Source organism: Grus americana, chromosome 9 (assembly GCF_028858705.1).
Source record: "Grus americana isolate bGruAme1 chromosome 9, bGruAme1.mat, whole genome shotgun sequence".
NCBI classification, from domain to species: domain Eukaryota; kingdom Metazoa; phylum Chordata; class Aves; order Gruiformes; family Gruidae; genus Grus; species Grus americana.
The window spans coordinates 18,678,247-18,700,208 of NC_072860.1; the positions used below are offsets into that span (position 1 = coordinate 18,678,247).

The following is a 21,962-nucleotide window of genomic DNA, read 5'->3' on the forward strand; positions in this document are numbered from 1 at the left end:
CTCCTCCCGCGCCCCCCTCCTCTTCCTCCATCCCCCTCTTCCTCTTCCTTCAACCCCCCTCTTCCTTCATCCTCTCCGGCTGCCTTCATCCTCCTTCTCCTCTCTCCTCATCTCCCTCCTCTTCCTTTCAGCCTCCCTCTCCCCCATCCTCCTCTTCCTTCATCCTCCTCGTCCTCCTCTTCCCCAGCCTTCCTCCCTCCCTTCCTCCTCCTTCTCTCCCATCCTCCTCCTCTCCCTCCTCCCTCCGTCTCCCCATCCTCCTCCTCTTCCTCCCCCCTCCCTCCTCTCTCTCTCCCTCCTCTTCCTCCCCCAGCAGTGACGTCTCTGGACGTGCTGCTCCCCGGCCCGGCGCAGGCACCGCTCGGGGCTCCGGCACCGCGGCCCGGCCCGGCAGCAGCCTCCGGCGGGGCGCGGGCGCTGCCCGGGGCCGCCCATGCGACCGGGGGGCGATGCGGTCGGCGCGGAGCCGGCGGTAGTGCCCGCACCGGGGCCCCCCCGGGAGCATGGGCTGCATCGGCTCCAAAACCACCATCGGTGGGTGAGCGGCGCCGGGCTGGGACCGGGGGCGGGAGTGTGTTTGGGGTCCGTGGTGGGGGGGGTCTCAGGGTATAGTGGGGCTTGGGGATGTGGAGAGGGGGGGTGCGGGGGCTGTGGGGAGGCTGCTGAGGGGCGGCCGGGGGTACGGGGGTGATGCGATGAGGGTGTTGGAGGCTGTGGGGGCCGGGGGATACAGGGAGGTGGGCACACAGGATTGGGGTGGGGGGATACAGGGAGCTTGAGGGCTCTGGAGGACTTGGGTGCATATAAGGAGGTGGGGGCTATGGAGGGACGGGGGGCTCGGGGCCTGGGGAAGCTGCTCTGGGGCAGCTGGGTGGCCCAGGGGGTGTGGGGAGATACAGGGGGTGAGGATGGTTAGGGGTTGGGGGGTTTGGAGACACTGGGGTGCTGCTTTGGGGGAGCTGGTGGGTGGTGTGGGGGGTGCAGGGGGCTGGGAAGGGGACTGAGGTGCTGGTCAGAGGCCTGAGAGGGTATGGGAGTGCTGTAGGGGGATGGGGGTGTTTGGGGGGAGACTGGAGGAGCTGTGGGGGCTGGCAGAGGTGGGGTGCCACAGGAGTGCTGTGGGGGAGCCACAGATGTCCTGGGGGAGCTGCAGAAGGGATGGCGGTGATGGGGACTGTAGCTGTGATCCGAGGCTGCTCTGGGCGCTGGGGCCGGTGGGGGCCAGGACAGTGCTGGGAGCGTTGCAGATGGGCTGGGGGGGCTGGGGGGGCTGTTGCTAGGGGGGCAGGGGTGTTGATGCTGGAACATCACCACGGGGTGCCCCTGCCCACAGCTGGAGGTGGGGGCAATGCTGTCAGTACCTTCTCTGGGAGCCAGCGACTACCCCCAGATGGGGGAGCACTGTTCGCCCCCCCATATCCCACATCACAGCCAGTTTACATCAGTCAGGCCCATCTCAGTGCAGGGGGAATGAGGCTCCTCGGGGACATCCTGCCCTGGCTCCTTGGGGGCTGGCCTGGCCTGGGGGCCGCAGTGACAGGGGACCTTCCTGGTGCTTGGGAGTCAGTCCCCGAGGGGGTGAGGACCCGTCCCTTTGGGATGCTGGTGCCAGGAGGTCGGGCTGCTGGAGTGGAGGACGCGTGCTTTTATCTCCCCACCCCCCTTTTTTGGTCCTTTTCCTCCTGCCCTAGAGATGGGGAACTGGGGAGGGGGGTGTTGGAGATGGTGGAGGAGCACCAGCCCCCTGCAGCAGGGCCCAGCACCACCTCCCTCCATGCATCCAGTGCCTTGGCCCAATCTGTCCCCCCTAGCCTGGTCCAGCTGCCCCCACCCCTCCCGAAACAGCCGCCAAGCCGGGACAGGTGCCCGGTCCCCTGTGCCAGGCTGGGGCTGCACGTTACCGCTGACACAGGCGGAAGAGTTGCCCGGGCGTGAGTCACCCTGTGCCGCAGCACCTGGCTGCTCTGGAGTGGCCCTGCAACGAGTTGTGTCTGGTCTCAGACCAGACAAGAAGCCGCTACCCTGGGGTGGGGGGCAGAGGGGGCTGCCGGGGGGACGGAGGTGCTAATACCTCCCCGGCTCTTCCTGCAGTGGCCGTGGACACGACTCTGTGCGTGGAGTGGAAGGAGGTGAAAGCCCTGTCACCGCTGAGCGCCACCCGCCCGCTGCCTCGCCTGGCACGCCAGGCCTCCTTCGACAGCCAGGACTTCCTCCAGGTACCACCGAGCCTTGCCGTGCCCGGCCAGGCTGCCCGTGTGCCGGTACCCCGCAGCAGGGCACTCATCCTGGCCACGGCCGGGGGCACGATGGGCTCCGTTGCCCGCCACCCTGCTGCCCGCCTGTCCCTGCCAGCTCGCAGTCGGCTCCGGGGCTGCTCTGACGTCAGCCGCGAGCCGGGCTGTATCCTGGGAGAAATCAGTCCATGGTGCCTCGTTGCCATGGCAATGCAATTTGTTGCGCGCCTCCAAATCCCGCATCGCTTCCCCCGTGGCCACGGGCTCGGGGCCTGGCGTGGTCGGGACAGGCAACGGGAACATGCGGCAGGGTGCCCTGGCACGGCGGGGGCTGCCAGGGAGCGGCCATGGCGGCCTTGCACGCATGTGCGTGTGTGTGCGCACACAAGCTGGGGAGGATGCTCAGTGGCACCAACTAGCACAGGGCATGCACGTGTGTGTGTGTGCGCACACACGTGTGTAGGTGCATGTGTGCACACCAAGTGCATGTGTGCGTGCAGTACATGCACATGTGGAGTGTGCGCAGTGAGCACGCATGTGTGTGCAGTGAGTTCACGTGTGTGCGTGGTGAGGAGGGCCCTACCTGCAGTGAGTACACGTGGGGGGTGTGCGTGTGCAGCGAGTGCATGTGCGTGTTTATGGTTAGCGCATGTGTATGAGCGTCTGTGCGTGTGTGCGTGTGTACACTGGGTTATGTGAGCGGGCATGTGCAGGCGTGTATGCACTGAGCCGGTCTGTGTGTGCATGCATGCACAAGAGTGCAGGTGTGAGTGTGCATAGTGCGTGCACGTGCAGTAGCAGCATAAGGGTGTATGAACAGTGTGGGAGCGTGCACACAGGCACGGGTGTGCATGTACCACTGCCCTGCGTGTAGTGACTGTGACCATCCCTCTGCACACGTGTGTGTGTGTGTGTGCACAGACCCCCCCAGGCCCCACAGGGTGGGCACTGGGTGGGACTGAGCCCCCTCCCAGGGCACGGGGCTCCCAGAAGGGGACAGGCAGCGGGCAGGGGACAGGCAGGGTGTCCGGGGGCCATGACGCCCCTGCCCGCTCCGGCAGGTCAATGTTGAGGACACTGTCGAGATGCTGCCCAAGTCGCGGCGCGCGCTGACCATCCAGGAGATCGCCGCCCTGGCCCGCTCCTCGCTGCACGGTAACTGTTCGCCTGGCCCGGGGCGCGGGGGTGCCCGGGGGGGGCATCCGGGGAAGAAGGGGGTCTCCTGTGGATGAGGAGGCTGGGCATTGCGGTCACTCCTCTGGGGCTTGGGGGGCTCAAGGTGTTCCTGGGGTCCCTGGTGGCAGGGGGTGCTGAGTCCCAGGGTCGTGGGCTCTGTGGAGGGCACTCGGGGTGCCCAGGGGGTGCTGACGTGGGGGCACATCTCGCAGGCATCTCGCAGGTGGTGAAGGAGCACGTGACGAAGCCGACGGCCATGGCGCAGGGCCGTGTCGCCCACCTCATCGAATGGAAGGGCTGGTGCAAGCCAGTGGAGTCGCCCGCCGCCCTGGAGAGCGCCTTCAGCTCCTACTGCCACCTGAGCGAGGGCGAGCAGGAGGCGCGCTTTGCCGCTGGTGGGCACCGTGTGGGTCACTGCTGCGGGCACGCTCCCCCACCGCGGCCAGGCCAAGGGCAGGGGTGGTGGGACGGGTTGTCCCTATCCATCCCTCCATCCCTCCATCAGTGCCATGACATGGTGGGCATGGAGGCACTGGGGCAGGGGGATTTTGGGGGCACCTCCTGGTGCACGCATGACCCGTGCCTGTCCCGTGCCAGGCGTGGCGGAGCAGTTTGCCATCGCCGAGGCCAAGTTGCGAGCCTGGTCCTCAGTGGATGGAGATGACTCCAACGATGAGTCCTACGATGAGGACTTCATGCCCTCCACGGAGAGCTCCCAGCCTACTGGTAAGCGCCATGGGGAGCAGTCACCCGCCGGGTGGGCAAGGTGTCCTGCCGCTGGTGCCAGGGGCTGAAGGAGTGGGGTGCCCCATGCCCAGCTGCATTCCTCACCCCCTTACGTGTAGTTCCCCTGCCTGGCACCATGGCAAGCGGTGCCCGTGCCGGGGAAGCCCTGCAAGGCAGTACCCTCCCCCGTGCCAGGGCATGTTTTGCTTTTCCTTTGATGGTTACCGGTGCCACGCACACAGCAATTTGTGGGCAAAGGGGGCACGGTGCCTGGCACGGGGCTGCTCCCATCCTGCACAGGGCGGGGGGCAGCTGGCAGCCCCTGGTGCCGTCAGCCCTGGACTGACCCCAGGCATCCTGGTTCCCCGCAGATCTGCCCGGCGTGGTGCCCGCCAGCACGCTGCTGCGAGACCTGCTGCAGGGCCACCTGTGCCAGCTGGGTGTGCGGCACGGCTCCTGCGAGCCCGAGAGCGACTCCTCGCACACCCTCTCCCCCGAGACCCTCTGCTCCAGCCTCTGCAGCCTGGAGATGGTGTCCCCCTCCGAACTCACTGCCAAACTGCTGGGCTCCCTGGGGGGCGAGGACCTGCTGCTGCCCAAGCTGCCCCCCCCGGCCAGCCAAAGTGCCTTGCGGAGCCTGGCACGGCTCCGGTGCCAGGACTCCCTCTACTCCGTGTCCTACGCCGAAGCCTGCCTCTCGCCCGCCGAGGACGAGGTGGTGCTGAGCAAGGACTTCCCGCTCCGCCGGAAAGTCTCCGACGTCGCCTCCTCTGGGGTGGCATCGTTGGAGGAGGAGGAGGAGGAGGACGAAGAGCCCTGATGCCCCCCTGGGGTGCCCTGCCTCTCCTGGTGGGGGTCCAGCCCCCCCACCGCTGCCCTCCGGCCGGACCCCACGCTGGGCAAGGGACAGGCCCTCCCGCTGCTCCCCCTCACTAGCCGGGCGCAGGGGGGGCTCGGGGGGCCACTGGCCAGTGTGCCCCCGCCGTGACCCGGCCCCGCTTGGCCACATCGTTGCCCTCTTGGATTTTTGCATGAGAGTGGGGAAGGGGCATGGGGAAGGGCTTGGGGAGGTCCTGCCCCCATGCCCACATGTGCCCCCCAAAACTGATGGGACTGAGTCAGTGGGGCTGGTTGTTCGCATGTTCCCACCCAAACCACCCTGGGGTCCCCTTTCTGGCACGGGCCCCCCCCCCTTTGGCATGGCTAAACCTCTCCAAGTATCCTACAGTGCCCCTGCCCCAGGCCAGGCATCCTCGGCTCAGGGCAGCGGGGGGAATTTGGGGAGCGGGGGGCTTTTCTCGTCTCTCCCCTGCCGGCTTTTATTGGACCGAGTTTTATACTGTGAACTGCTGCCGCGGGGCGTGGGGCCTGCGAGGGGTGCTGGGGGGTGCCGGGAGGTGCCGGGGGGGCCGCGGATGTGCCACGGTGCCGGGGCTTTCTATACTTTTGTATGTGTGTGGGGCTGTCATGGGGAGACGACGGGGCCAGGCGGGGGCTAGGTGGGCACAGGCTTTGGGCCACCAGTGACAGCACCCCCAAGCCAGCCCCATGGTGAGGGGCTCAGCCTGGCCAGGGCCCCCCGAATCTGCCATGGGGCAATGTGGGGTGCAGAGAGGTGGGAGGCGGCAGGTCCCTGGACCTGCATCCCTGTCCCCGAGTCACTCACCCCTAGCAGGGAACCAAGTGCCTACATGAAGGGTGACCAGTCCCCCCGTCCTGGCCGGGGGTGACACCCCAGCTTGGGGGCCCCTCAGGGCCATGCTGGGGGTCCGGGCACGCCATTTGGGGGAGGAATGCCAGTTTTTGCCAACGCTTGCGCCCCCCTTCCCGCATGGCATGTGTTCTCGTGGGGCCACTCGCCCACTGCATGCTGCTCCTCACCCAGCCCGGCCACAGCCCCCCTGGCTCCGCACCCCGGGGTGCCCTGAGCACCCACTATGCCCCTGCTCCCGCACCTCCCAGCACCCTCCATCAGCCTCAGCCGGACACAGCATCTGTCCCCCCTCCCCATCATTGGGTGCCCGGTGTGGGGCTGGCTCCCCTCTCCCTGCATGGCCAAGCTGTGTGGGGGTGCAGGGACCAGCAGGCCTGACGCCACACAGATGGGCTGCTGCCGCCCACCACCGTCCCCTTTCCAGGGACAGCAGATGCCCCCCACGGCACTGGGACTGGCTGGGGGTGGGGTACAGGGTGCCTGCAGGAGTGTGTGTGGGGGCTTTGCTCTGCGTGCGTGTGCGTGTGTGTGTACGCACAGCTGGGAGTGTACGTGCATGTGCACGTGTGTGCATATCCGCGGGAGCTGCCCGAGCCCCTCGCCTCGCTGCAGCGGTACCCGTGGGGTACCCACGGGGTGCCCACACCCCAGCACCCCCTCCTCCATCCCGCCAGGTCTCAAATAAAGTCCATCGTGCGAGCGCTGTGCCGGGCGCCTCTTCTTGCAGGTGGGGGGCACCTCCTCCCCAGGGGGCTGGGGGTGGTGGTGGCAGCGGCATGTGTCCCCCCCCACCTTCCCACAGGGTGACAGCGAGGCTTCGGTCCTTATCTTGCATTCCTGGGGCCGGGGTGCCTAATTATGGGCATCTGGCGGTGGCGGTGGTGGCAGGCGGCCGTCCCTCTCCCTGTGGCCGGGGGCGCGGGCGGCAGGCGCCATGACCTCGCTCGGCTCAGCCGCTGCGTACTGCGCCGAGCGCATCGGTGCCTACGGCCAAGGCCATGGTGAACCGCGCTTCGAGGGCGACCGGCGGCACGGCCCCTTTGGGGTGCGGGCACACGAGGCCTTCGGGTACCCAGGTACTGGGGATGGGGGAGTGGGGGGTCCCTGTCACCCCAGGGAGGGCCCCCCCCCAGGGGTTATCCAGCTGCCCTGTGCCTGGGCAGGGTATGGGACCTGCCCAGCACAGACCAGGGGGCTGGGGGAGCCCCGAGTGCCCCCCAAGTGCCCCATGGCTCTCTGGACTGTCCTCCAACCCTCTCCCGCCCAGGTCCCTTTGTGCCCCCCCTCTGCCCCAGTCCCCGGTATCCCCAGTGTCCCTGCTGTCCCTAGGCCCACCGTGCCCCCAGCTCCCCCCTCCCCACACCCTTCTGAGCCTCCCGGTGTCCCCAGACCCCTCCATGTCCCTTCCTGCCCCTCCCAGACCTTCCTGGCTGTCCTTCTGTCCTCAGACTCCCCGTACCCCCCTCCCCTCAGCGTCCCCTGTAACCCCCCACTATCCTGCACGCCCCCGAGTCCCCCAGTAACCCCAGCCCCCCCAACCCACTACCCTAGACTTTCCTAGCCATCCCATGTGTCCCCAGCCTCCTGCGCCATTCCCCTGCTGTCCCCAGGTCGTCCAGTGCCCCCAGACCCCCCCAGTACCTCCTGCTCCCCCCAGACCCCCACCCCGGACCACCCAGTACCCCTATAACCCTGGGGCCCCCAGTTCCCACTGCAACCCCACAGCACCCCCAATGTCTCCAAACATTGCCACCTGCTACCCCTAGCCCCCCCTCCCAGTGTCCCCAGCCTCTCCTGCACCCCACCCCCCCAGTGTCCCAGCCCCTGGGCACCGTGCCCCCACGCCCCTGTGCCTGGCAGCCCCCCAATGCCCGCAGGGTCCCCGGGCGCCATGTGCCCCTGCAGCCTGGGCACCTGGGTGCATGCCCAGGGTGACACCTACCAGGTGGTGGCCGACGTCAGCCAGTTCGAGCCCCCCGACATCGTGGTGACCACCTCCAACTGCCACGTCTCCATCCAGGCCGAGAAGGTGAGGCACCCCGGGGGTACCATCCCCCTCCCTGGCCCTGGAGCAATGGGGGTTCTGGCCCACAGCACCCCCTCCTGCAGGGGGTAACTGGGAATGGCTGCTGCTGGTACTGGCGTAACTGGGAGCTGTCCCCCCGGTGATGGGACAAGTAGCTCCTGCTCCACTGTACCTTTCCTGCACTGGGATAACTGGGAACCGCCCTTGCTGGCACTGGGATAACTGGGAATGGCCCCTGCGAGCACTGGGGTAACTGGGAGCTGTCCTCACTGGGCATGGGGCAACTGGGAACTGCTGCCCTGTTGCATTCTCCGCTGGTGGGGAGTAACTGGGAACAGTCCCTGCTGGCACTGGGCTAACTGGAAATTACCTCACCCCCCAGGACTGAGACAAGTAGGAGCTGCTCTCTGCTGGCAATGGGGTAGCTGGGAATTGCTGCTGAGGCACTGGGTAACTGGGAACTACCCTGCTGAGCTCCCTGCTGGAGCTGGGTCAACTGGGAGCTGCCCCATCACTAGCACTGGGGTAACTGGGAACGTGCCATGTGCTGCTGTGCGGTGCTGTGCCGTGCCTCACCATGCCGGTGCTGCCTCCCCGCAGGTGGCTGAGGATGGCACCATCTGTGACACCTTCACCCACAAGTGCCGGCTGCCCGAGGACACGGACCCGCTGTCGGTGAGCTGCACCCTCACCGAGACCGGCATGCTGGTCATCACTGCCCGGCGCCGCGCCGGTGCCCGCCCTGGCGAGCCCCCGCAGCCGCTGTACCGCAGCGAGGCCACGCTGTGACCGGGCACCGGGTAAAGAAAGGCGTCTGGCCCCAAGTGACGCCAACCCCGGTGCCGTGGTGAGGCTGGGCCAGTGCCCGCTGGCTGTGCCCCTTCCCCACCTCCGGCCCCTCGGCACTCTGGCTCTGTTTATAAAGTCATTTTATTAAATTAATATAAAAATCTCTGTATTTACACGGGGGTGTGGCACACAGTGAAGAGGCAGCAGGACCCCCCCCTTCCCCGCCATGAGGCGCTGGGGAGGGGAGCAGTGCCCACCCGTGTCCCGGTGGGCACCCTGACCTGATGCCCCTCTGCCCCATGTGCCACCCTGAGCAGGGACATCGGGATGCCCATGGGTGGGAGGGGGGGTGAGGGCGGTGGCTGTGCCAGGGGGCACCGGGTCTGGGGGCGGGGGGGCAGAGGTAGCAAAGTGGGAAGCCCCAAGGGCTGACAGGGAGGCGGGGTGGGGCACAGGTAGGCTGGGGGGCACCTGGCCAGCCCCAGCACAGGGCGGGGGCAGCAGCACTGGATTGAGGGTGCCCACCCCTCTGCTGAGCCTGGCACAGGGGGGCACAGGGCAGGCACCCCCAGTACCCACCGCGGGGCCCCTGCAGCACCTGGGGACATGGTGTGGGGGGGGGACACCCCATCTCACTGGCCCTTGGGGGTGTCATCGTCATTGTCGCCCCCGGGACTGGCCTCGCGGGGCATGGGGTGGTGCTGGTGGCGGTCCCAGAGCTGGTGCAGGGCGGTGGTGTCGGGCTCCCCGGCGCTGGCAGTGCTGTCGCGGAAGCTGGCGAGCGGCGGGCGCACCTTCACCCCCTTGGCTGTCAGTGAGCCCTCGATGGCCTTGCGCAGCTGCGGGCACCCCAAACCCATGGGCAGGTGGCTCCGGGTGCCCCCCACCCCGTCGTCTCCACCCCGCTGCCCCCCCGCTCACCTCCTTGAGGGACACCATGCCCACCAGGCGCCCGATGCTGGTGACGTACGCGTGGTCCAGCCCCAGCAGTGAGAAGACGGTGTGGGTCTGCAAGAAGAGGGAGGTGAGGTGGGGACCCGGGGGGCGGGTCTGAGGGGTGTCTGGGGTGGCATAGGCATACCTTGTGCAGTGAGGTGTGCTCCACCAGCTGGAAGGGCGCAGGGTCTATCTTGGCGCTGCTGAAGTCCACCAGTTGGTCCAGCTGCTGCTCCTCCCACTCCAGGATCTGGGGGGACATGCCGTGGGGCAGGACGAGGGGACACAGCCCCCCAGGGTGTCAGCGAAGGCCCCCCGCCCTCCCAGCGCTGTGGTAGCATTGCCCCCCCCTTGCCATGCCTTGGCACCCTGTTGGGATCTCCTGGGTCCCTGTGGGCAGGAGGGTCCTGCCTGCCCCTGCCCGCCCCTGCCCACTCCCTCACCTCGGCCGGGGTCATCTTGTCACCCAGATCCATCTCCTCCTGCAAAAGAGGCGAGCGTGAGTGGCCTGGCAGGGCAGCAGGCAGCATTGCCTCACGCCAGCTGCAGGCAGGGTGCAGGCAAGGCATGGGCAGGGAGTGAGCAGGGTATAGGCCGCATGGCAGCACGTGGGCAGGTTGCGGGCAGGGCGCAGGTCACGTAATATGATTGGTTGAGAGGATATAGGTCACACCACGATTGGTCAAGGCATGACAAGCTGGGCTTGTGATTGGTGGAGAGAATACAGGCTGTGCCATGATTGGTTGAGCAAAGTGGGTACAAATCCCATGGCCGTGACTGGCCGAGAGGCTCCGGGTCACACTGCGATTTGCCAGGAAGGTTTGGGATTGGAGGATGTACACTGTGATTGGCTGAGCAGAATCGGGACATCTGAGATTGGCTGCACAGACACAGGCCAAACATGATTGGCCAAGCAGAATCTTGCTAGGTCCCTGATTGGTTGATAGAATCCATGCTGGGCTCTGATTGGCTGAGAGGAGCCATGCCCAGCCTGTGATTGGCCACAGCTTACCGTGATGGAAATGCGGACGTGTTTGGCCTTGCGATAGGCCGTGCCCTGGGCCTGGCACCACGTGGGGAGAGACAGCGGCGTTAGGGCATGGCGCAGTGGTGCCATGGGCAGGGCAGGGCAGGGCAGGACAGGGCAGGGCAGGGAAGGGAAGGGACAGGCAGGGATGAGAAGGGATGGGCAGGGATAGGGTGAGAGCAGGCAGGAGTAGGAAAAGATGGGAAGGGATAGGCAGGGATGAGAAGGGATGGAAAGCAATGGGCAGGGATGGGCAGGAAGGGGCAGGGACAGGCAGGGATGGGCAGGAGTGGAAAGGAGGGGAGTGATGGGAAAGGGTGACAGCAGGTGGAAAGGGCCAGGCAGGGTCAAACAGGGACAGGAAGGGCCAGGCAGGGCCGGGCGCTCACCTCGGTGGGCTCTGCGGCGGTGTTGGCACAGAAGAGGCTCTTGAGGGCAATGCCGGAGTGGTCGGCGGTGCCGGCTGCAGGCAGGGAGGGGGTGTCAGTGGGGAAGTGCAGGCAGGGGCCGGGGGGGCTCAGACTGAGGACAGACTCACCCAGGGGGGTCTTGGCCACGCTGCTGGGCACCCGCTTCAGCGCCGGCTTCAGGGGCTTGCGGGGGGCAGTGTGGGTGGGGGCTCCCGAGGAGGCCTCCGTGCTGATCTGTGGGGGGACGGGGTGGTGGGACGCGGGGGCACCCTGTCTGGGCATCCCCCAAGGCAGCCGCCCCCCCTCACCTGGAAGCGGATGCTGGCGTCGGAGAGTCGGTGCCCCTCCTCGGCCAGGGCCTTCTGCCGCAGGGCCTGGAGCCGGCGCTGGGGGCTGAGCTGGTGGCTGAGCAGGGCCCCCACCTGTGCCCGCTCGATGGAGCCCAGCAGGATCATGGACTCTGCCGGCGGCAGCGAGGGACCACGTTGGCTCCCGACACCCCATTCGCCACCCCCCACCCCCCATCCCAGCCGGGGTGGGCGCTGGTGCAGCGCCCTGCCCGCATCTCACCAGCCGACTCCACCAGCGGTAGGTTCTTCATCTTGGTGCTCTGCAGGACGTGCTGTAGGTCCCGGTACTTGCAGTTGAGGGTGACGTAGCGGATGTCCCGTATCATGATGTCCTCCACCCGCACGTTGTATTTCCTGCCCAGGGTGGGTAATGGTGGCCTCAGGGTGATGCCACCCCCTCCCCTTGTACCTGGCGGGGGGCTTGGGGACAGGGCAGGGGACACACACTCACTCGTGGTGGCCCCAGCCCAGCTCGGGGAGGTAGGGCAGCTTCTTGATGCGGATGATGCTGTCGTAGAGGGAGGGCTGGAGGCTCTGGGCTACGGCGTTGGCCAGGATGACGGCGATCATGACAGGCAGGATGTGTGAGATCTGCCCCGTCAGCTCAAAGACGATGACGGCCGTGGACACCGTGTGGGTGACAGCACCTGACAGCGCGGCTGCCCCTGCACCCATCCCCGGGAGACATGGGGCGGCCGTCAGGTGCTGCCTGCTGGGCTGGGTCCCCATCCCTGGGACATCCTTGGGACCTCCTGGGTCACCCTCCATCCCTGGGGACATCACCTTGGCCCTGGGGAACCCACTGGCTCTTTGGAGCGTCTCCGAGCACTGCCCACTGTGGTGTCCCTGTGCCGGCCCACTGCTTACCCACCACGGCGTAGCCCCCCGGCACGATGCGGTAGATGTTGCTGTCGGTGTGGATGCCGTCGGGGAACCAGGCTGCCATGCTCTCCCCCACCAGGCGCCCGAAAGCTGCCCCTGCCCGCAGAGAGGGGCTGGGAGCAGGCGCGGGGGCTCTCCCAGCACCCGACCCAGCCTCGTGCCCTCTCCTCTGCCCCCGCGCTGCCGGGGAAGGGGACACCTGGGGACACCCATGGGTGCGCCAGTGTGGGCTGGCATGTGGATCCCTCCTCCCGCAGTGCCCACATGGGGTACGGGCTCTCACCGATGACAAAGACAGGCATGAAGGCTCCGCAGGGCACTGGGATGGTGGTGGCCAGGGCTGACATCCAGAACTGCATGGGGGGACACAGGCACCCATTAGTTGCCCCCCCAGCCTAGCCCTGCCCTCTGCCCCTGCTGTGCCCCACAGCCAGCTGCCGTGGAGCAGCACGTGGGCACAGTGCCGTGCCATGGGGCTACCCCACTCCTCCCTGGGGGCACCACACCCCGGTGGCACCTGGGGGCACCCTGCCAGCACCTCTTGCTGGCACCTTGGTGGCCCCTAGCCAAGTTCTCTTTGATGGCATGTTGGCAGCGCCCAACTCCGGGAGCAGCCACCCAGTGCCTCCCGGTGTCACCTTCTGGGCAACAACCTGGCACCTCTCTAGTGGCATCCAGGGGCAGGAGGCACCCACCTTCATGAGGATGAACACAACAAGGGTGACGAAGACGTTGGAGCGGGGGTGGTGCCAGGCCTCCAGGATGCCCAAGTACTCGAACTCATCGCTGAGCCCCTGCTTGGCCCATGTCTGGTTGTCGAAGAGTGTCACCAGGGTGTCCTTCTGGGTGAGCTGGCAATGGGCAGAGGTCAGCCAGGGCTGGCAACGGCCCCAGGGCAGGGACCAGTGTGCCACCCCACGGCAGGTACCTGGCCAGCCATGAACTGTCCGAAGCCGGGCGGGAATGTCAGCGTGGAGATGAGCAGCGTCACCAGGGCAGGGAAGAGCAGGCGCCTGGCAGGGTGTCACAGGGTGGGGGGTGATGTTGGCGCAGCCCCAGCTCCACCACCCTGGTGCCAGGGACCGCCAGGCACCTACTTCTTCATGAGAAAGCGGTTGATGGTCTTCTGGCGGCGCATGAACTGCACGATCTTGCGGTTGAGGTAGACGAAGAGTGCACCCCCGAAGCCGCTGGCGATCCTGGGCAGAAGCAAGGGATGAGCACCCACACTTCCTGCTGCCACTACCATCATCACCATCACTGCCACTGCCACCTCGGGGCCAGGGGACGGGCGCCATGGCGGCCGCACTCACCCGATGACAGCAAAGGCGGGCAGCTCCTGCAGGTCGAAGGGGAAGTCAAGGCGGAATCGGGTCTTGAACAGTGCCGTGATCGTCTCTGGGAGGGCAGCGGAGGTCAGCGGGGCTGGGCGGGGGGACCCCTGTGTCCCCCCACCACACCAGAGGTACCTTCGTCCTTGTTCCAGACAGCGAGGACGCGGAAGATGAAGGCGCTGAAGGTGGCAGCAAAGAAGCCGCGCCAGTAGTTACGGACGGCGAAGAAAGTGGAGGTGACCTCGATGCTGAAGAGGACGCCTGGCACCAGGGGGGAAGCGCACGAGGGAGGCGGCGAAACCCAGGTGGGCCCCCGGCACCTGGCATGCTTCCCGCCCTGAGCCCACGCTCGTGCATGGCCTGCGGGGGTCTGGCTGGCCCCACAGACACGCTATGGGGCGGTTCAAGGGCTTCCCTGGCTGGTGGCAGCAGGCACGGAGGAGCAGGAGTCGGTGCGAGCAAGAGGGTAGCACGGGGATGTAGGCAGAGACATGGCAGGTGGCACAGGGGCGAGGGGCACGCACGCAGATGGACAGACAGACAGACGGGGCAGCGCAGCAGGCAGAGGGCAAGGAAAGAGTTACACGTGTCACCAACCTACGGGCAGGGCTCAGCGGCCGGAGCGAGGAGCTCCCTGGAGCGCAGGGCGGCAGGGGAGAGGACGAGAGCAGACGTTACACCTCCGGGAGGATGGTGCCCACTCCTCCCTTCCTCCTCCCCGCTGAGCGGCACTGCCCTCTCCCATGCCAGCCGTCCTGGGGGCCCTGCTTGCCTTGCTGGGCAGACCCTGGTACCCGGGTGGGATGTGCGTGGGGGTTCAGGGGGCCCGGGGTGACCCTACCTCCGATGGGGGCGGCGAAGCAGCAGCCGACACCGACGGCGCAGGCGGCCGCCAGCATTTCGATGTTCCTTGCCTCATTCTGCGGGCGAGCTGGGGGTGAGTGGGCACTGTGCCCCCCCTGCCCCAGGTACTGCCAACCCTGCTAGGGGGGCAGAGGCAGAGCCCCCCCCTTGGGCCAGCCCACCCTGCTCACCTCATACATGCCCCCAAAGAGGGAGAGAAAGCGGCTGAGCAGGGCTGCGCACATGCTGGCGATGTGAACGAAGGGACCCTGCGGGGACAGCGGGGGGGGGGGGCTGAAGATGGTGGCCCCTCAGCCCCCTGCCCACCCTGCCCCGAGCACTGCCCTCACCTCCTTGCCCAGGGGCATGCCGCTGCCCAGGGCACACGTCAGCCCGATCACCTTGGCCACGAAGGTCTTGAGGGTGAGGTACTCCTTCAGCACGACGCCCCGCAGGATGGTCTTCATCTCGGGGATCCCTGAGCCTGGCACAGTAGGGACAGCCGTGAACCATGGCTGTGGGGGAGGACACTGGGGATCTCCTGTCCCATAGTTCTGGGGGGATCCCTGATGCTCTGCTGTCCCCCACTGCTATAGGGAGAAACCAGAGACACCTCTCCCCACAGTACAGTGTGCAGGAACAGCCCCATGGCCATGTAGGGACACCTCAACCCATAGCCCTGTGGGAACCCCAGTACCATAGCCCACAGGAGACCCTCTGAAGACCAGCCCATAGCCTTAGAAGACCCCCAGGACCCTCAACCCCATAGCCCAAGAGGACATCCACCCCAGAGCCTCCAGGAGACACGCTGAAGATAGGCCCATAGCCCTGGGAAGACCCCAAGGAGCCCCAGCCCCATAGCCCAGGAGGACATCCACCCCATAGCCCCAAGGAGACTCTCTGAAGACCGTCCCATAGCTCTTGGAAGACTCTCAGGACCACTAACCCCATAGCCAAGACACCCATGCAGCTCCCAACCCACAGCCCCAGGGAGGGGCCACCCTGTTAGGGCACAGGCAGCCCCCCGCAGTGCCCTACCCACAGCCTGGGGGGCGAGGATCTGGGTGAAGCCAGCTGAGAAGGTGATGAGCACGGTGGGGTAGGTGACCCAGGCCAGGTACTGCAGCAGCACGTTGGTGTCCAGGCCCCCATACATCCACTTCTGGGCTGTGGGCACAGTCGGCGAGGCAGGTCATGGGTGGCAAGGGGCACGGCATGGTCCTGTGGCATGGCCACCCTCTGCCCCCCCCAGGGAGCCCACCAATGCCTGCTCACCTTGGAGGCAGGTGGCGATGGCAAAGTCCATGGCCCAGCTGACCAGTGCCATGACCAGCCCCAGGAGGATGAGGAAGACCCAGTCCTCGCCCACTTTGGAGATGAGGAATCGCTGGCACTGCAAGGCGCAGACTGCAGGCACAAGAGCAGAGTCAGGGCCAGGCGCCCTGGGGATGGGCACACCGGGGCAGCGGGGCCAGGCTGGCGGGGACACGAGCACTCACAGCTGGTGACACCGACCCAGCACCGTCTGGTGCCGGAGCATCAGCATGCCCAGCCATCGAAGCTGCCCCACAACCCCTGGCGGGTGGGAACGGTGGGCTCCGGCTGCGCACAGCCGCACACAGCGTCCTGGGCACGCGCCTCCCACCAGCACGGCCCCCCTGGCACAGCCCCAGGTAGAGGGGCTGGGGGCCCCCCGATCCCTGCGGAGTGCCCGGCTATTTTGGGCCATTGTGTCCCCGCTGCCCGGCAGGCAGGTGGCATTGTCCTCGGCGCCGGTGTCCCATGACAGCTGGAGAAACCCTACCTGCTGCCACCGAGGCGGGGTGGGCAGCCGTGCCCAGACCACGCGCTGCCGTGGGGCTGTGCCCACCAGTGTGTCCCCCCCCCCCCGGTGTCCCCATCTCTGGTGGCCCTTACCACGGCAGCGGACACAGCGGCCCTGGGTGTACTCCAGCAGCTCGGAGGGGCGGCGTGGCCGGGGGGTGTCCCCCTCCCCATGTCCCTGCTGCAGCCGCAGCCGGGCTGCCTCGTCCTTGGCAAAGGTGCCCAGGTCCTGCGTGTAGCGCCCATACATCTGGGGGAGAAGGAGCGGGTGGGGGTGTTGGGGGGGGGGGGAAACGGCACCCCGGTTCCCACACCCAAGTGGGGAAACTGAGGCAGGGGACTGGTGGGCACGCTGGCATGGCCTCCCAGCACTGGGGAGGTGCCAGGCCAGGGGAAGGCAGCTGTGACACCCCCAGGGAAGGGGCTGCAGTGCCTCCAGGGGTCCCCAGCTGCCCGGCAGGGTGTGGGAAGGGACGGGGCAGATAAGGCGTGGGGACTGATGCCAATCGTTTCACCCACGTGCCCAGTGCAGGCAGCCGGACCGCTCGTACCAGTCCCTGGCCCTGCCCAGGTACCCCGGGCACTGGGCTGGGCTGGCGAAGGGTGGGGAAGGGCCTCTGGCGATGGGAGCACAGCCAGCCTGGCTGGGAGACTCTCCGAGGGCCAGTATTGGGATTGTGCTGGTGCTCTGTGGACGCCTCCCTTTGGCATTGCTAAAAGCAGGGCTGGGCTCCCCCCCCCCCCCCCCCCCCAGCCCCAGAAGACAGGCCACACATGACACGAGGTGGCCGGTCTCAGCTAGCAGCAGGGTGGCAGGACAGCAGTGGGGACTCCAGTCCCAGGGGAGAGGGGGGCACAGCATCGGACACAGGGTGATCCCTGGGCCGTGCGGAGGGGATCTGGGGAGCAAGGAGGTGCAAGGGACTCCATGCCTACGTGAGGGGCACACCCTCCTCCTCCTGTGCCTCCTGCCTGGCCACGGCACGTGGCCTGGCCCTGGTGGGGGGGTGGCCCTGGCAGTGCCCCCTGTGCCAGCCAGGAGCTCTTTGTGCCCGTCCTCCCTGCCAAGCCGGGGGCATTTGTCCCGTGCTGGCGGGCACTGCCAAGGACTCCGTTGCTTGGTTTCCGCCTCGCTCCCCCCGGCATGACCTGAATGCCAAGCGCCAGAGGTTGGCCCGGCACAAAGGGAGGCTTCAGGGCCACGGGAGCCCCTGCCAGGCTCCCACGTCGGGGCGATGTGAGCCCCATGCCGATGGTGCGCCCACCTGCCGTGCTGTGCCGGTGCAGCGCGTGGCCGCCCAGCCGGGGCACAGCCACCCTCCTCCCCGGCACGGCCCATGCCGGTGCCCGGTGGAGGGGCAACGCCGCGGGTGGGCACTGTGCTTGGCACGTGGGCAGCCCAGCCCCGGCTGCTGGCGGAGGTGCCACCCCAGACGCCCGGGTCCTGTTCACACCCCCCTGGCCTGCTGGCACGTGCCAGCTCCCCGTGGGGACAGCGTGAAGGTGCATTTCTCATGGGGCATCACTCCTGCCCAGGTCCCTTTGGCAGAGAGCAGAAAGCAGCCAGAGTGGCGCCAGGTGGATTCTCTGCTGTCTAATACCCGGGTTGTGCTCAGCCGCAGGAGGGAGGGTGGGGAGGCAGGCGAGGTGTGTGGGGGGCACATTCATTTCCATTACTGAACCCCTCCTTGTATGGATTTCCCTCCAAACTCCTGCTCAGCATGGGCTCAGCGGCTTGCCCTATGGAAATGTGCCGCGGGTAAGGCACGAGCCGGGCGGGGGTGCCGGCACGGCCACTTTGGGGGCTGGATTCAGCATCAGCTGCCAGAGGAGGACCCTGGCCCCGCACGGGGCCCGGCGTTCAAAGGCTCCCTTCAGGGGAAGCTTGTTTCCTCTGGAAGACAAAACGGGCCAGTGCCCCGAGGAGTGCTGTCCCCCTGCCAAGCACCCGCCTCCCCCGGCCCCGCTGCCCCCCCCCCGACCAGCCCTGGCTGGGACTGGGGCACCCCCAGGCTGACTGCTCCCCGAATTGTCTCCGTACCCACCTCCTGGGGCTGTGCCAGAGGCTGGCACGCTGCCCCTCAGGTATTGGGGCACCTGGAGGGATGTCCAGTCCCAGGGGGTCCAGTCTGGTTGGGGGGGGGGTGGATTTTGCTCCCCCTCTGCCCCCTATTTGCAACCAACTCCCTTGCAACAACAGGGATGCAAGTGAAGAGGCCGTGCCACCCCCCTGCCCCCCTCTGCCACCCCGCTGCCCATGTGCCACCCTGCTGCTCCATGCCATGACCCTGCAGGCAGGGCATGGGACCCCGGGGTGCCCCATGCCGGGCAGCCCCAGCCGCCGTGCCTGCAGCCCTGGCATGGCCGTAGGGCTGTGGTGAAGGCCAGTGGTGGGCTCTCTCCTTCCTCCTCCTCCTCCTCCTCCTCCTCCCGCTTGGGTTATTTTTCCACAAAGGCCTTTTGAAACACAAACAGCCCCAGGACTCCGGCCTCCGCCGCGAAGCAGCTGAACAATCACAGTGCCGGGCAGGCAGGGAGCGGGCATGGGGGGGGGGGGGGGGGGGGCCGGGGGGGGGCACCCGGGGACACGGGCACAGGCCAAGGCCGCTATGTCAGTCCCGGGCTCCTGCGCCGCAGGCACCGGCCGTGCCGCAGCCCCCCGGGCCATGCCAGCCCACAGTGCCCGCTGCACGCCGGCGATGCTGTGCCTGGGGTGGGTGCTGGCATCTGGCACTGCTGTCCCCGTGCCACCCTGTCCCATAGCACCGAGCTTGCCTGGCAGTGGTGCCCACCTCTGCACGGCCGATGCCAGCCAGCCTTCCCCCTGAAACTGTGATCCTGGGGGAGATATTTAAAGGTGGGGGAGCAGGGGGTCCCCTGGGCTGGCAGCGTGCAGGCAGAGGCTGGGGGGGGGGGTGTCACGCTGCTCGTCTTAGCAGGGCTCTAATCGCCCTGAGCAGCTCCGCAGTGAACAAGGGCAGTTTGTCAAGCTTAATCCCCCCACCCCGGGGGCCCTTTGCTCCCCGCCACAGCAGCCTGGCATGCGGGGGGGCACCAGGGCTGGCATGCACCCCGGCACTCTTGGCACGGCTGGGGGTTCTCACGGGTACCTGCCCAGCATGGGGTCACCAGGGAGGGATGGCTGTGGCCTGGGGAGACTTTTAGGGCTGGGGCTGTGCCAGTCCCCGGTGGCACCATGGCTGTGGCACCCCAGGGCTGGTGAAATCTGGGGGGGTAAGGACATAGGGTGGGGATGGGGCTCTTTGGGCACAGCTGCGCACAGCCCTGCAGCCTGGCTGTGGTACCCCATCTGCAGGCACGGGCAGCAAGAGCTGTCCCCAGGGCTGTCCCCAGGGCTGTCCCCAGGGCAGCCTGGCTCAGACCCGCCCGTGCCAGGCTCCAGCTGGATCCTGACCCTCTTGGCAGGTGCCGGCAGGTGCTGGTGGTGGCTCAGATGCACTGGGGAGGGCTGGGCACCCTTCCCTCCCGGCAAGTGCCCAGGCGGCTCCCGAAAGCCAGGCGTGAGGCTGTGGGACAGGAGCCTGCACGCAGCCTCACCCATGAGCCCCAGGCAGTTTCATGAGCCTCGCCACAGCCCGGAGGCCATGGGGATGGGTGGCCTGGGGTGCCCAGGGCATGGGTGCTACCCCGCCCGGAGGAAAGGAGGCCAAAGTCTGCTGGCGCTGTGCAAGGCTGCCCCAATGCCAGCGCAGCGTGCCTCTCCCCTCCTGCGCTGCCCACAGGCTCCTCCGCCCTGCGGTGCCCGGCTGGGCTGGCCTCTCTGCCCACCCACCGTGGACACAGCACAGAGGGGGGCAGTCCGGTGCTGGCAGGGGGAGGAAAAGGCACCCCCCACGGCTCACATTGGAGGGTGCCGTGCACCCCTGCTCATGCCCCCAGCTGCTCCTTGGCTCACCCCTGCCAGGGAGGCACCATGGGGCTGATAAGATCGTAGAGATGCTGGCACAGCCGGGCTCTAATGGCCGGCCGGTGCCCTGTAGCCACCTGACAGCAACAGGGAAGGGACAGCTTGGGGTGGGCACTGAGGGGGACCCCAAACAAGGGCTTTAGTGCTTGGAAAGAATGCGGAGGGTGCCTGTCGCAGCAGCGCCCCAATGCTGCCAAAGCCCACGTGCCAGGTAGACGAGCCTGAGCAGGGCTGGCCCCACTTGCAGCAACCGGCTCAGGCTCTCGGCAAACTCGGGCAGCCGTGGGCACGGGTACCCTGCAGCGGCTCAGCCCCCCAGTCCATTCCCTGCTCATTCCCCAGCCCTGCCTGTCTGAATGCCTTTCCCAGGGCAAAGTACCCGTTTGCTGAGCCATCCCGGGCACCGTCCCAAGTGGAGGCGAGGGAGAAGCACCTTTGCTCGGGATGTCCGAGGGCCATGGGCAGTGGAGGGGCTGTGGGCACAGTGGGGAGGGAGGACATCCCTGGGACAGCTGGGCATCTGGGTGCCAGCGGGGAGGCCTCAGATGGGATGGAATCGTAAACACGGGGCTAAGGTTGCAGGCGGGGGAGATACGCTATTGTGGGGGCAGAGGGCTGGGGACACATAGCGCAGGGGGTGAAGGGTGCCTGGGCGGTGCCTCTGGGAGCCCCCACAGGGTGGGCATCACCCCCACAGTGATGAGGGGTTTTGGGGGAGGGGGGAAAAGATGAGGTCTGTGCAGAAGTTCTGCTCTGGGGGTGGGGGCTCAGTTGGGCTCCTCCACCGCCGGGGGGCCTGTGGGGTGGCACCCCCGCCCCAGTGCCCTGCCCAGCCACAGCCTGGAGACGGCACCCCAAACCGGACACCGCAGAGCTCATCAGCACTGCCACCATGAGCGGGGCAGCACCCCCAAACCGCACATCTGCCCCAGGCGTGCTGCCGCGCCCAGTGCCCCCCCCCCCCCCCGCCCCAGTGTCCGGTGCCCCCCCGGTGACCCCCGGTGCCCGGTGGCGCCCCCGACCCCCCCCAGAGCCCGGTGCCGGCCGCACTCACCAGGGTCTGCTCATACTGCAGCGCCCGCTGCGCCTCGCTCTCGGAGGCCATGGTGCCGCCGCTCCTGGCCGTGCCGGTGCCGGTGCCGGTGCCCGCGGCGGCGGCGGCTGCTCCTCCCGGGCCGTGCGGGGCGGGCTCGGGGCACTGCCCGGGGGAGGGACCGGCCGCGCTCCGCCTCCGCCGGCAGCGCCCGACACCGGCAGCCAGCGCCGAGCACCGGGCAGGGGGTACCCGGCCAAGGGGCTCTGCCCTGCAGCGGGGTCCTTTCCACTCGCGGTCTTTGCCCACAGGTTTCCCAGCTGAGGATGGCACCCGTGGGCAGCCGGTGGGTGCAGGTGGGGGATAAAAGCTGGTGTGGGGTGACCGTGGGTGCAGCTCCCTGTGGGACACATTGCTCCCTCTTCCCACGGGCACGAGGGGCTGGCGTGGGGCTGGCTCTGCCACTGGTCCCTGCTTCCCCGTGGTTTCTCCCCCGTGGGATGCGGGCGGCAGGGCAGGGGCAGGGAGAACCGTGCTGGGGGCACCACAGGCAGCCAGCCCCCGGGCTCATGGCCATGCCTAGCTGGGCGTCAGATCTGGGGGGGGGGACAGAGTGCCTGACATCTTGGCATTGAGGGCACAGGAGACTCGTGGATGCCCACGGGTGGCAGGGCACCTCGCCACTGTGGGGGCTCACCAGAGGTACACCAAAGCTGGCAGGGAGCTCATC

General features: G+C 67.6%; 3 protein-coding genes across 6 annotated transcripts; 2 read left to right on the top strand and 1 right to left on the bottom strand.

Moving 5' to 3' along the window:
- The first annotated feature begins 71 nt into the window (after nucleotides 1-71).
- On the top strand, nucleotides 72-5,489 carry FAM131A (family with sequence similarity 131 member A). The gene is made up of 6 exons (XM_054835890.1): nucleotides 72-534; nucleotides 2,092-2,216; nucleotides 3,296-3,389; nucleotides 3,623-3,805; nucleotides 4,008-4,136; nucleotides 4,508-5,489. Exons 1-6 carry the CDS (start codon nucleotides 504-506, stop codon nucleotides 4,954-4,956), a joined length of 1,011 nt encoding a protein of 336 aa, XP_054691865.1. The 5' UTR covers nucleotides 72-503; the 3' UTR covers nucleotides 4,957-5,489.
- Nucleotides 5,490-6,719: 1,230 nt separating this feature from the next.
- Nucleotides 6,720-8,821, top strand: LOC129210203 (heat shock protein beta-7-like). Its single transcript, XM_054835892.1, has 3 exons — nucleotides 6,720-6,926; nucleotides 7,728-7,879; nucleotides 8,477-8,821. The coding sequence occupies exons 1-3, from the start codon at nucleotides 6,785-6,787 to the stop codon at nucleotides 8,663-8,665; spliced, it is 483 nt and encodes a 160-aa protein (XP_054691867.1). The 5' UTR covers nucleotides 6,720-6,784; the 3' UTR covers nucleotides 8,666-8,821.
- Nucleotides 8,822-8,940: 119 nt separating this feature from the next.
- Nucleotides 8,941-21,358, bottom strand: CLCN2 (chloride voltage-gated channel 2). Of its 4 annotated transcripts, none has more exons than XM_054835889.1 (24): nucleotides 21,254-21,358; nucleotides 16,365-16,521; nucleotides 15,723-15,854; nucleotides 15,486-15,614; nucleotides 14,798-14,931; nucleotides 14,639-14,716; nucleotides 14,446-14,524; nucleotides 13,740-13,865; nucleotides 13,584-13,668; nucleotides 13,368-13,469; nucleotides 13,199-13,283; nucleotides 12,966-13,121; nucleotides 12,554-12,623; nucleotides 12,256-12,360; nucleotides 11,840-12,053; nucleotides 11,609-11,742; nucleotides 11,347-11,498; nucleotides 11,167-11,272; nucleotides 11,018-11,091; nucleotides 10,614-10,664; nucleotides 10,045-10,083; nucleotides 9,747-9,851; nucleotides 9,587-9,673; nucleotides 8,941-9,504 (listed from the first exon to the last, which is right to left on the bottom strand). In XM_054835889.1, the coding sequence occupies exons 1-24, from the start codon at nucleotides 21,302-21,304 to the stop codon at nucleotides 9,298-9,300; spliced, it is 2,658 nt and encodes an 885-aa protein (XP_054691864.1). In that variant the 5' UTR covers nucleotides 21,305-21,358; the 3' UTR covers nucleotides 8,941-9,297. The 4 variants fall into 4 exon arrangements, with proteins under 4 accessions (XP_054691864.1, XP_054691862.1, XP_054691863.1 ...); XM_054835887.1 differs by having other exon boundaries at nucleotides 12,256-12,366; XM_054835888.1 differs by having other exon boundaries at nucleotides 12,260-12,360; nucleotides 12,544-12,623.
- Nucleotides 21,359-21,962: the final 604 nt, after the last annotated feature.